At 34.4% G+C, this 13,544-nt stretch overlaps 1 protein-coding gene across 1 annotated transcript in view; it reads left to right on the forward strand.

Annotated features, from left to right (window-relative positions):
- LOC145245846 (uncharacterized) overlaps positions 1-13,544 on the forward strand; it is a 332,738-nt gene that overhangs the window by 179,098 nt on the left and 140,096 nt on the right. Inside the window, exon 10 of the mRNA XM_080107508.1 lies at positions 11,719-11,840. Coding sequence (XP_079963634.1) covers positions 11,719-11,840 — 122 coding nt within the window. The remainder of the gene's footprint in view (positions 1-11,718; positions 11,841-13,544) is intronic.

Genomic DNA, 13,544 nt, shown 5'->3' on the forward strand with positions numbered 1-13,544 from the left:
ACGTTGCAATCATCATATATGCAATTACGTAGTGTGTATATACATACAGGCTATTTATTTATTTTTTTTTTGGAGGCGGTGAACTTTATCTTAAAATAAATCACAGAAAAATATTTTATACAAATATGTGGTTTATTTAAAGTATTAATTTATGGCATTTTTAATTTAAATACTTGTGCGTATATAGCATAATCTAGACGTCAAATTTTCAAAAAACGATGCATTAAATTGGGCTGTGTTTTGACATTAACACGTAGAATGGTGTCTTCCCAATGATCTATTGTGTCTTGTTTATCAGCATAAACATTAGACGTTACATATGTTCCCAGAAAAGCATCTAATTGAATTAAGTCGCATGAATGATGTGACCGGTTGACAGACCCATTTTATCAAGTTATTTGTTCATCAAAAATTTCTCTCAGTAAATTGATCGTATCATTTGCAATTTGCAAACGGTGCTCAGCTATCAGTCTCTTTATGGTGAATTGCCAAACTAAGCTGAACTAAATAAAAATATCCGATAGTTGCCAAATCTGCAATGAAAGAAAATACAGTTATCAAAACATCTTATATGTATGTGTGTATATTTGTATGTGTGTGTGTGTGTGTGTGTGTGTGTGTGTGTGTGTGTGTGTGTGTGTTTATAATGAATAGGACTGTATTTTCTTTCATTGCAGATTTGACAACTATCGGATATTTTTTATCATTTACTACCTAGCTCTACCTATGTATTGAGCACTGTTGAAGTAAATACTTAAAATTTATGCATAAAATTATGCTTTCGTATATTAATTTATGTGATTAAATGCAGTATTCATATATATATATATATATATATATATATATATTAGTAGACCGCCCGTCTTTGCCTGGTTGTTAAATATGCTTAAATATGATATTTAAATTTATGCAAATTTAATATTTTTTATTATAAAGCCAATTCTTTATTGATTATTATATTGTACCCAATATATAGTAGTGACTTCAAAAGTTAAATAAAAGTTTTTTTAAAAAATATTATTTAGGTGTCGTCAGTTAGAATTTAAACCAAGACATTTAGTTTTCCAGTGGTATTTGCTATCACTTGACTTAAGGACATATAGATATCAAAATTAAAAAAATTAATGCAGTTAAAGATATAAATGTATATTTGCACATGTATAGTGGATACACATTAAGTCAACTTAAGCTTGCCAAGCTCCAACTTTTCAGTTTTGACCCACTTTTTACCAGCTAAAAACAAATCGAATTTGTTCCACAGGTATGAATCCCCTATATGTCAAATTTCAAGTCTGTAGACCAAAACTTGACAGTGTATTTGGTAGAGACTGTTCCACACACACAAGAGTCACTTTTATACATATATTGGCAAGCCGCCTGGCATTGCCTAGTTGAAATTACTCTTAAACATGATATTTTAATTCATGCAGATTTCGTATTTATTATTATAGAACCAATTCTCTGTTGATTATTATATTGTACCCAATATATAGTAGTGATGACCAAAGTTTTTTAAAAAATATTACTTGGATGTCATCAACTAGAATCGAAAGCAAAGCATTTTACTTTACAGTTGTATTTGCTACCATCTGACCTAAGGACACACGGATATCAAAACTTTAAAGATTAACACAGTTAAACGTATAAAATCAAATCAAATGACTTCAAAGTTATTGGTTCAAGTGCTCATGCAGTTGTCATTATATTATGACATGTGGCATATCAACACGAGTAAAACTAAGGGGTGTTTATTCCATCTTAGGAACCACCTAGCCCAAATGAATCTCAACATCACCTGGGGAGGTAAAGGCTTCTTTTTTTTTTTTTTTTTTTTTTTTTTTAAAGGGAGTCACCACTCTATCAAGGCCCAAATGCCACTCGAGTATAAGAGTTAATGAGTGTACAGTTGTACCCTCGATAAAAGTGTAGTAATCGTTAGTGGTGAAAAATTGGAAATAATTTATTTAAGGGGACAGCTTAACAAGAATTTGTTTGCATTAGACTTGAAGACAACCATAATGTACTCAAAAGGGAAGCAGGATGGCAGTTCTAGGAAAGGAACTTTTTTTATGGAATTTACATTTAGATTTAAGCGCGGATAAGAAGTGAGGGAAATTGTTGATAGTGGTTGTAGTTAGATAAGTGTTTTCTTTTTTGTGAAAGTTTGGCAAGGGAGGGGATCATAGATTGAAGCTCAGACGAGCATTTACCATGAAAATAATGTATTAATTATTTGGTGCTAGTGTACTTATTGATCCGCGCTATTTTTTACATCGTATTTCCAAGTTTAATTAAAGTTTTATGATATGTTTTTTTAAAGCTTGGAAAATACTTCATTCCCAACTTATCTGAAATTTGACAGGACACTGTAGTGCCATCCAGAGAACTTTTTCAGGGCAAGTGCTCAAGTGAAAAAAAAGCAGCAAAAATACAGTAATGAACACCATCGTGGTGGGGTAGAGGCCTATAATATATTTCTCTGAAAAGGACACTTTTACAACAAGAGTGAAAGGGACAGGTGCTTGGGCACCCCTAGCACCCCACCCCGCCACTGCATGTCCCTGGGACACTGTCATGCAGAACCCACATCAAGAAGCTCCACAAGAAGCTATCGATGTGCAACAGCCTGCTCGTGACTCTGGATAACAGCTCTTTGGGAGCTAAGGCGTAGATGATACGCCTGTCAGCTTTAGTGCTGTGCTACTCGACCACAGAATACTGGACAGTGACGTCGGCCTGTTCTGCTCATGTTGCAATGGTCGACGTCAAGCTCAACAAGGCGTGCAAAATAATTACTGGCAACCTGAAATCAACTAACCTGCCATCTGTCTACAGGATGTCTGGAATCGCTTTTCTGCAGATCTGTCAAGAGATGATAGCAAAGGCAGATCATGAGAAGCAGAGCAATAACATTCACTATCTCCTAGTTGGACATCAAAAGGTACTGCAGCTGTTACGATCCTGCAAGAGTTTTGCCACTGTCACAAGCATTAGCCAAAAAATGCCAGTGTCCTTATGACTTCGTCGGTGAAGCATGTCTGTGAAAACAACAGAGCTCTTCTGGTACCAAAATAAGGCCTCCCACCAAACTCTGAACTCTCTCTGAAAGAGTTGGTAACACTCAACTGGGCCCGAGCGAAGGTTGCCGAAACATGGGACAACCTGCACAAGTGGTGCTATGTGTAAGACGCTCTGTGTTCCTATGGTGCCAACATGCTGACGATCACACATTCTCACAAACTCTCCCCTAAGTGAAACATGCATTGATGCAGACCTGAGGGGGCCTCAGACACTGCCTGACGATGGATCTCAAGATGGAGTAAAATGCTATGATAATGATGATCTTGGTTAAGTGGGAAGAAAACCAATGTTATATTTTCATTTGTGTATAAATCTTTTATATGTCCATGTTGTTTCTGTACCTGGGTTGTGTGTAGATAAAATATCCGGACATTGATTAGTTTATAAGAAAGATTTCTTTATAACAGCCACATAAAACACCAGTGACAGTCCACTAGTGCACACGTGAGAGATAGATCGTTTGTCTAGTAAAACCTAGCTACATTTTATACAATTGCTCTCACACTCATTGCGGCTCCTCAGAGAATGTCAATGTTGCATTAGCTTGCTTAAGTTCTCGGCTAAAAAGAGACAGAAAAAAACCTGGCTAGAAGTTATGTGGTTTCATTGACTGCCACTTTGAGTTCATCTCAACTCAGTAAGTTTTTTGTTGAACTCTGGAATCTTTCTGTCAAATTTCTGAATCTTCACAAACTTTTGAATGTAACCCTTTATTTAATTCATGGAGGTAGCATGCTCTTGTTCCGTCAGCCATACAATTGTATTTTGGACTATAGCCCACATGTAGGATTGAACCTTCAACTTCCGGAACTTACACCTGAATTTTACTAAGTACTTTATCCATTATGCCATAGATCCGTACAGATTCTCGAGTTCAACAGAAAGATTCCAGAGTTTGACAAGATATACCTGAAAACGATCAAATGTTACATTGATCGAAACATTGTGAAAATAACACTTCAGATGAGAACAGTAGTCCAAAGAATCGAAATAATATGAATAATCAATCCTCATCTCAAAAATTCGTAATTAAATGCCTTAGTGTATTATTATTATAACGATAATAATGTTTCATTTTTCTTTTGTTTGTTATTTTGCACCTGCTGATAATTATCCAAAATCAAAATAAATATGTTGAACTGCAATCACTTCTTATGGCATGTGTACATTAGGGTTATACTAAGTGTAAACAAAATGGCCGCCATAATTACTTGGTGTTAAAGAGCAGATTAATTTGATTTGATTATATTTAAATGGCGTAAAAACAAAAACAAAATAGAATGATCTATCTGAAAAGGAGTGTTTTAATAATATGCCCGTAACTTGCATTGCAACAATTAACACAGCGTGCAATGTCTAAGCATTTAATGAGGAAGGAACGGCAGAAAGTTTCTACGTCGTTTGATCAACATTTCGTCATGTAACAAAGGTTGGGATTTTTTTTTTTTTTTTTTTTACATTTGTTATATTGAGTAATATCAAAAACTCAAAGAATGTTATTTGATACCACTTGCGAAATAAAAACTGGAGATCAAGGGTAAATGGAGTAATCGTACATAAAGAGTGGTGCTGTCCCTTACAGCTCAGTGTTGTAGCTAATGAAAAAGGGAGACTTTGGATTGCCTTCTACTATAGTCGAACACTTCACATTTTTTGCCATGTAGTACCATTTTTTATTGCCTTCATTACTGTTCTCCTGATAGGTGTATCTCAATGGATGTAGATTTTTTACGGAGTCAGAAATGACGACTTCAGAAGATTGGCGATTCACACATCAGTAATTATTTTATCCCTAACCATAACCCTCTGGTTCACAGTTGCAGTCTAGTATCTTCCTGAGATGTTGTAAGGGGATGGATATGGCCGAGGAAGCTTTTCAGTCATTGGTCTGTTAATTTGCATCCATGGCGGAGATGGCATTCATCACTGGTAGTCATTGTGATCTCTTCTCGACCAGAAACATCCGGTTTCAGATTGTGAGTTCAAATTTTACACTAGGCAGTGTTTTTTTGTTGATTTTTTTTTTTTGGCTATAGAATTCCAGTTATTTTCTAGCTGATATCAATCGGCATCATAAACCTGAATATTTTTTTTTCTTATATAAGTTGAGTTTTTGTATCCTTCTAGCACTGATGTTAAAAGCTTACTTTTTCTATTTAAAAATTATTAAATCTACTTAATGTAATCAATTGTGGATATGCAAGCGACTTCATGAAGGTTAACTAATTTGCATATTCTTTTGAAAAACGAGCGTTGATTAATTAATTATTAATTTTCTATGGTTTCTTATGAGATGATTGGTTTCATTTAACTATTACGTTGAATTCTTTTTATGCATAGTTTTTACATTGTGCATAATTGCGTAGAATTTAGAATGAAAACGTTCTAGCACATGTACCTATTTTTGTGTATGTGTATATATATATATATACACACACACACAAATGACTTTGTGTGTGTACGTGTGCGAAACTTCTTTACCAACCTCCTCTATGAATATTTGATCTACAGACTTGAGACTTGATATGTAGGATATTTTGACTTTGAGAACATTTTTGGTTTGGTTTTTAGCCTATAAAAATAACTGCTAAGGGGTTAAAATTGAAAAAAAACCCAAAACAGTAATCCTTGGTAGAAATCGACTAACTTTTGAGCATGTACATTTTTTAGTCTTTTTATCCATGTGGCGATAGCTCAGACAGTAACACCGATGGCTGCAGTGCTAAGTAACGACTAAGGCTGGAACGCTGAATGTTTTGATTTCGATTCTAGCTGATGGCACCAAAGCCGTCTTATAACTTTTGAAATCATTGCTATATATATATATAATAATCAATAGCAAATTGGCCCTATAATAATAAATATGAAAGCTGCATAAATCAAAATATCATATTTAAGTGTAGTTTATAACCAGGCAACAACAGGCGGCCTGCTAATATATAATATATATATATATAACAAGCGACCTTTTCTGTGTGTGCATGTGTGCAGAACAGTCTCTACTAAACTACTCTATTAATTTAGGATCTATAGTCTTGAAACTTGATATATAGGGGATTTCGGATCTGTAGAACAAATTCGATTTATTTTTTAGCCAGTACAAGGAGCTACTAAGGAGTCAAATTTGAAAAAAAAAATGGAACCTGGCAGGCATAAGTTGACTTAAAGTGCACTTCTACACATGTACAAATAATATATTTACACACGTTAAATTGCATTAACTTATAAGCTTTTGATATCCATTGCGATCTATACTTAACTGGCAACTTCCTGTCTGACATATTAACTAACATGGATTAAAGGATTCCCTAATCCAGTTTAAATGCACTTATCTATTATATCCTTGTTGTGTCGTGTTAATCGCGTTCGAGATTCGCTCTGTTTGTTTAGATATCTCGGTTGCATGCCATGGTATAGTATTCTTATGAGTAAAATGACGGTTAGTGTTGGGGGGGGGGGTTCTTTGTAGTAAGTCCAGTGCTTTACCATAAAAAATAACCCATAAAAACATTTTAATAGGCTATAAAACTGACCAACCTAATAAAAAAAATCAGTGGTTTTTATTTATCCTGTCATTGTTTGGCCTTTATTTCTTCATTAATGAGAATAAAAAAAAAACGTATTATCGTAATGTTTGGTGGAAAACATTTTCGATTCACTTTCTACTGCCCTAACCCTAACCTTCGAACATCTGAGGCTGTTCGCTATCACTATAAATTGACTATCAGTCCCTTTTATATATTAGTTAGAGACTAGCCTTAGTGCCCAGCGTTGCCCAGGTGTTTGGAGGTGTATGTTGAGAAAAAAAAACAAACAAAAAAACAAAACAGTGGTAGTAGTTAGGCAGGATCGAACCTGTGATGCAAAGGCGGAAAAAAAAGTGAAAGAAAATCTCACGTCTTACTGCTACTCCATGACGCGACCAGAAGTTTGGAACGTTAAAATTAGGCAAAGTCAATCCAACCAATACGATGGCTTACAAAAAATCGACCCCTCCTTTGAGAAAACTGTCCAGTTGAGGGTGAAGGAATTAATGTTTTGGGCCAATTTTTCGATATTTGTTGTCCGAGACGTCGAGTTTCAAAATGATTCCAATCTGGTGAAAATCCGTCGCCTCAGTGGAAAGTTTTAGGCATACAAACAAACATACATACATACATTTAAACAGACGTGTGAGATTTATATTATAGATTATTTTTGTTCTATCTGACAGCCCTGCGTTTCCCAGCCATACAATACGCTTAAACATTTGAATATTTTAATTCATGCAGATTGTGTATATATTAATATAGAATCAATCCTTTATTGATTATTATATATCACGAGGAATAATTTGGCTAAAGGACTAATTTGCAAAAAAAATGTCGTCCATCAAATTCCATCTGTCTTTGTTTACAATGTCATGTCAGCTGATATTTGGGCTTGATGATGAATACTCTGGAAAAGTCACTTTTGATAAATGTTTAATTTTAAAATATGCAAACAAAGAAATGGTTCATATTATTTGAATTCATCAGACTACTGTTCTCATCTTGAGTGTGATTTTCACAACGTTTCGGTCGGTGTAACCTCCGACCTTCTTCAGGTGTATCTTGTCGAACTTGGGAATTTGGATGGAATTTCGAGCGGAACCCTTTATTTACTTCATGGGAGTGATGATGTGAAATGATTTGCGGCGATTTTAAATGGTTATCGGTTGACAAGAAAGTTCTTGCAGTTTTGAACTTTTAAATTCGGATGAACATATCCGAGCTCAAACAAAATTTTATTGATCGTGAACACTAAGATACTTCAATTAAAAGTCAAATATGGCTGGGTAAAATTACAGCGCAATAAAAGGCGAATCAAATGAGGTATAGGTTGTTAATGTAACTGTTATATATATATATATATATATATATATATGTTAAAGATAGTCTTTTGGCGTGTCCTTCTTGTTTATTACTTATTTATTCTTCTTTACTTATTATTTTGCTAATCGTTCTCTTTTACGTTTTCTTGTTACTATCTTATTTATCATTTTTATTCAATTTTCACCCTAAACAAGGCACAGTGCCACTTTGAAGCAGGGACATAATTTGCAGGGTCATTATGAAGGGAGATGAGTAGAAAGATGTTTGTTAACATTACACTTGAACTTCTGCATATCAGTACAGTTGGGAAAGCAGAATCCCGGAAGGGAGTTCCAAAGACCCGCAGTTCTGGGGAAGAAACTATTGGAGTAAAAGGCTTTCTTTCACATAGGGATCTCTACTGTAAAGGGATGAGACTTAGTAGCTTGTCGGGTTTGTCGGGGTAGTTACGTCGGGGAGGTACAAGTGTTTGCAGTTCGTCAGAGCATTCACCATTAAAGTATTTGTAGAACGGGCAGAGGGATGCAACATCTCGTCGATGAGACAGAGGCTGAAGCCTAGATGACAGTTCAGGACCTATCAGGTTGGCGACTCTCTTTTGAACCCTGTCCAGGAGCGAGAGACAAGCAGCAGATTCACCAGCCCAGATGTGACAACAGTACTCCATACATGGGTGAATGGTGGCCTTATAGAGGTATAGGATACTGTCAGGTGTAAGTAGTTTTCTAGCACGGTAGAGGGAGCCAACCTTTTTACGTTTGCTTTTACTTCTAAGGGTACTTTTAAAGTCTGTGTGTTCTTAGATTCTTACTTATATGGGTGTGTGTGCGTTCTATCCTTACAGTTTCTTGCCTTGAAGGGTCTCGACGTGTATGTGCAAATATATGTGTACATACCTGCTTGCCTTCTCCAGCAGATGATGTCTTGTTGTCGTTGGTCTCCATCTCATGGGGAGTGATACTTACTTCTGCAGATGCATCGATAAAACAAGATGGATTTGAAGCTTCAATTCTTTTTATTAAAGGCAAACCTATCATGTCGAAACCTGGTTATCGCGGAAGGAGCCTAATCCCCCTGTCCGCATTCTCTGCAGCCCAAAACCAACTCTTCGATGTGTCCGTCAACCGGAAGCCTACAACCACAATTCCCGTTTTACCCCTAATTTCCGGTGCATTCTATCTAGGTTGATACCTGTCAACCCTAACCTTCTGTGACCCCACTAAATTCGCTGGTGGAAATCGAAAATATACTTACATAACTTACTATTTCTCCAACTACCTAGATAGCATTTAAGCTGGGATTCCCAATATTTTATATATATATATATATATATATATATATATATATATAAATCGCTTTTCAATCATAAAGTGGCACATTTTTTAAATCTTTTTCTATTTAATTTAATTAAATTAATTTTATTATCATAACAACTGACTTGTATGCCATCAGATGGGATGGAAACAAAATACACTTTTGATTATTAATTTTCCATATTTATCTATAGAATTCTGATACAAAATCTATCTAAGAACACTTTCAGACAGAAAAAATACATTTGTGTGAAATTAAAAAAAAAAAAAAAATTGGTCCAGCCATTTTGGAATCCATAGGGAATGAACTCACAAACACATACATTTAAAGTGCCTTTATATATATAAGTACATAGAGATTGTTATTTTTTTTTTTTTAATAGAGTAATATATTTTGGAAACAAGTTGTGAGATGAAGAAGTGGGATAGTGTAGAACATTTAAATCTGTAATGAAATGAAATCCCCTGTATAGATAGTGTACATTCTTATGGGTTGCTCTGTTCTCAATCTTTCTTGGAATTCATATATTAAGATCGATTGCTCTTTCTATGTCTTGTAAAGTCAGTTCTTTCTATCTCTCAAAACACTTTCTCACAGATGAGGCTATTCTCTATCTCTACAAATCGACTATCAGGCCTTGTATGGAGTGTTGCTGTCATATTTGGGCTGATGAATCTCTATCCCATTTGAGGGTTCTTGATAAATTGCAGAAACGTATCTGTAATTTGATTGGCTCATCCCTTTCTTGTTTCTCTGCAATCTTTCTCACAGACGTGATGTTGATAGTCTCACACTTTTCTATAAATACTATTCTGGCATGTGTTCCTCAGAATTGTCTGATGAACCCCCTTCTTTTGTTCACGCTCATTTGACTGGTTGGTCTAAAGGTCTCCGTTCATATTCCAGTTGCTTATTTTCAAGAACCGCAGGCTGATTGAACTGTCTTCTTGCTGACAGTTTTCCTTCTACCTATAACTGTGCTCTTTACAAGACTAAAAATCAATAGGCATCTCCTGTCTTTGCAATAATCATCTTTTATTCTTGTTAGCTCCTTACATGAAGTGCCTCTATGCCTTGTCTGGAGCGATTTCCATAAAAACAACTATGTACTTGGTATTGCATGGGAGTCTTTTTTTTTTTTGTTACGTTTTTGTAAGGCATGTTTTTGTTCCTTTTTTTTTTTTTTTAATATATTTTTGGTTTCTTTTTGTTTTGTTTATTTTTTGTACCAATCTTTATTATTAAGCAACTTGTCATAAAACTATAACCAACTTAAGGTAATGTTTAAATCTCTATTTATAAAACTATTGGATCCATTTTTTTTTCCTCTGATTTCTCCTTGGTATGTGATGGTAATTTTTGCTTATCTTTAGCTGATCTTTTAATACCTGAACTAAGAAGGGCAAACATTCACAAGATGCCAACCAGGTGCCCCTCTTTATAAGTATCCAGGAAGCACCTGCCGATCATGACACTCTGTTCTTTCTTAGTCCTGAAGCTTTTATTTTTGTTTGGTATCTGGATTATTATTTGTACTCACTAGGAGTTCTCACACATGGTACCAACAGAGATTACTCACTGATAATAATCTGTGGTGTTCCCTGGAGTCTGGGTGACAGTAAATCTCCCTAGATTTCCAGTACTATTTACCTCTTTTGATAACACTTGTCAATTACTTTGCACTATTGCAACAACTGCTTACCATTTGGTTTTTTGTTGGTAAATACCATTGGTCCTTATTCTAATTTGGCTAGCAATGTCTCGGTACTCTTCACACTCATCTAGTGGAGGTCTGGTTAGTGTTCTCCATCTTTGGTCTTTTCATTCTTCTTTGACTCTTCATGACCATTTTGTGTGGCTTCTGCCTCAGCTGAAGCTTTTTTATTTTTTTTTAGGGTGGAGGGTTAGTTTATATTTTTTCTTCTTCTCCTTATATACTTTTTTTTTTTTTTTTTTTGAATCCTTTTAAGATGAGGCTTCGTAATTTGTGTATTCATTCATTTTATGGATTGTTATCCTCATCTTCACAGTTGTTTCACCACGTTTCAGCCAACTCCTTCTCTGGCTTCAGGTGATTAACCCCATGGCGCAGTGGATAGAGGTGTTGAGTCTCTATGGTTCCAGATGAGCATTGTCTGAAGATAGCGGTTTCAATCCTACTGAAGCAGACCAGAGGATTAGTTGGCCAAAATGTAGTGAGACAACAACTATGGAAGGCAGTAATTACTGGGAATACAGTAACAAGACTCCGCATTCCTATCCTGTCATGGTTAATCATCTGAAGAAGGCTAGAGGATGAGTTGGCCGAAATGACTACTATGAAGATGAAGATAACGGTTTGCAGAAAAGATTTAATGCGTTATTTTTTATATATCAATTAACATATGAACTACAAGGTTTTTTCTTTTTTTTTTTTTAGGCACTTTTTAAATTGATCAAATGTTATAATTTTTTTTCTTTCCATTTCCAGTCTGAGCTTGAAAAGACAGCGGGTGAGCACCAAGCAAAATTGGCCCAGTGCGAAAAGGATTTTCAACAGAATATGAAACACATTTGTGATGAAGCTGAAAGGAAATCCAAGGAGAATATAAGGTCTGTGCGATTCCTTGAACCTGTTGACTGAACTAGGCAAAGGATATGTCACACTGTAGAAACATAGTGAAAGAGCATTGGCCAAACAATACATAAAAATTTCCCGACGGACTTAAAAAAAAAAAAAAGAAATGAAAGATTTTGGCAAAAACTAGTTAAAAAAAGGAAACAACTATCAATTAGAAAAGAGGCATTCTCCTTCTCTTTGGGAAGGTGTGGGGGCACGGCTGTCTAAATCTATTCACTTAAAATTTTGTAATTTACCTTTTTCTCAAAACCAAAGTCATCGCTCCTTTACACTAACTCTGCCATAAAAACAAACGTATTATTTTTTTAAGTTCAATTCCTAGCATTGATATTCCGATCATCTTAAAAATTTGATGTATTTTGGTGAGGTATTGTTGGAATTATTCGGGTTACCATTCTCATTTCGGTTATTATTATTTTTTTTTTTTTTTTTAGGTTTTCTTTTTTTCAAGTTTCGGAAGATTTAACCTCCGACCTTTTAAGTGTGCATCTTTTCAAAACTCAAAAACCTATATGGAATTTTAAATTGATTAAATAAAAGTTTTAGATTAAAATTAAATAAAGATTCCCAGTTTGGAAAGATGAACCTGAAGAAGGTTGGAGGTTACATCGGCCGAAACATAAAAAGAATTAACAACCAAGATGAAAATAGTTTGACTAATACAAATTATCAATCCTCATGTTTTGGAATTTTTCAGATAAGGATTAAGAATTTGCATTATTTGAACTATTGTTCTCACCTTAAATGTTATTCTCAGTACGTTTTGGTCAGTAATGGGCTGACTTTCTTCACGTTCCTTTGGTCAAATTCTGCAACAAGTAAAGAATATAGCGTCCAGTTTAAAATTTCATACAGATTTCGACAAGATACACCTGAAGGAGGTTGGAGATTACATCAGCTAAAATAATAACATCCAAGATGAGAACAGTAGTCTGAATAATCCAGATTATCCAAATTATCAATCCTTATCTAAAAAGTAGTTTTCTTTTTTTTTTTTATATTTTGTCCAAAACTAATTGTTCCTACAGACGTTGCCCGGAAGTGTTTTTATCTTTTTTTAATTATGCGATTCTTTTTACCAAATTCCCAAATTATTTTTTAATAGGATTTTGGAAGTTAAATTCAATTATTACAAAGTTGTTCAACCATTAAATTATTAATTGAACAAAATTATTATAAAACTAAAATTAATTTTGTTGTGATAATGCTTTAATTTCTATTTATACAATTATTAGATGTAAAAAAAAAAAAAAAGCTTCCAAAATTTTTCTGTCTTTTAATATAAGAACAAAGGATGAATGTTAAAATAAATTATTTAAAAATTTGTTTAATTGTTAGTGATTTGCGAAATTTCGGACATACAATTGAATTAAAAAAAAAAAAAAATATGAAGAAAAAAAGAAAGGGTTACGAAACACACGAACCATGAAAAACACTTAAGTCTATTATAGAGAAAATCAACAAGCCAAAAAAATCAGTTTCACTAAACATTCTTTTTTGCAAAGGTCAAAAGGTCATAACTTAAGAGTGTCATTCAATTCGTATCATGACGATCTCGTATAAGCATAGTGTTATATATTAAGAACCTTATGTTGATGGCGATTAAGTTAGCTAATGTGAATTTTGACAAGGGTCACACTTGGTGCATGTTATAATCCTAATATGCAAAACTGAAT

The sequence above is a fragment of the Euprymna scolopes genome, chromosome 23, assembly GCF_053919585.1.
Source record: "Euprymna scolopes isolate OS-2025 chromosome 23, ASM5391958v1, whole genome shotgun sequence".
In the NCBI taxonomy this organism is placed as follows: domain Eukaryota; kingdom Metazoa; phylum Mollusca; class Cephalopoda; order Sepiida; family Sepiolidae; genus Euprymna; species Euprymna scolopes.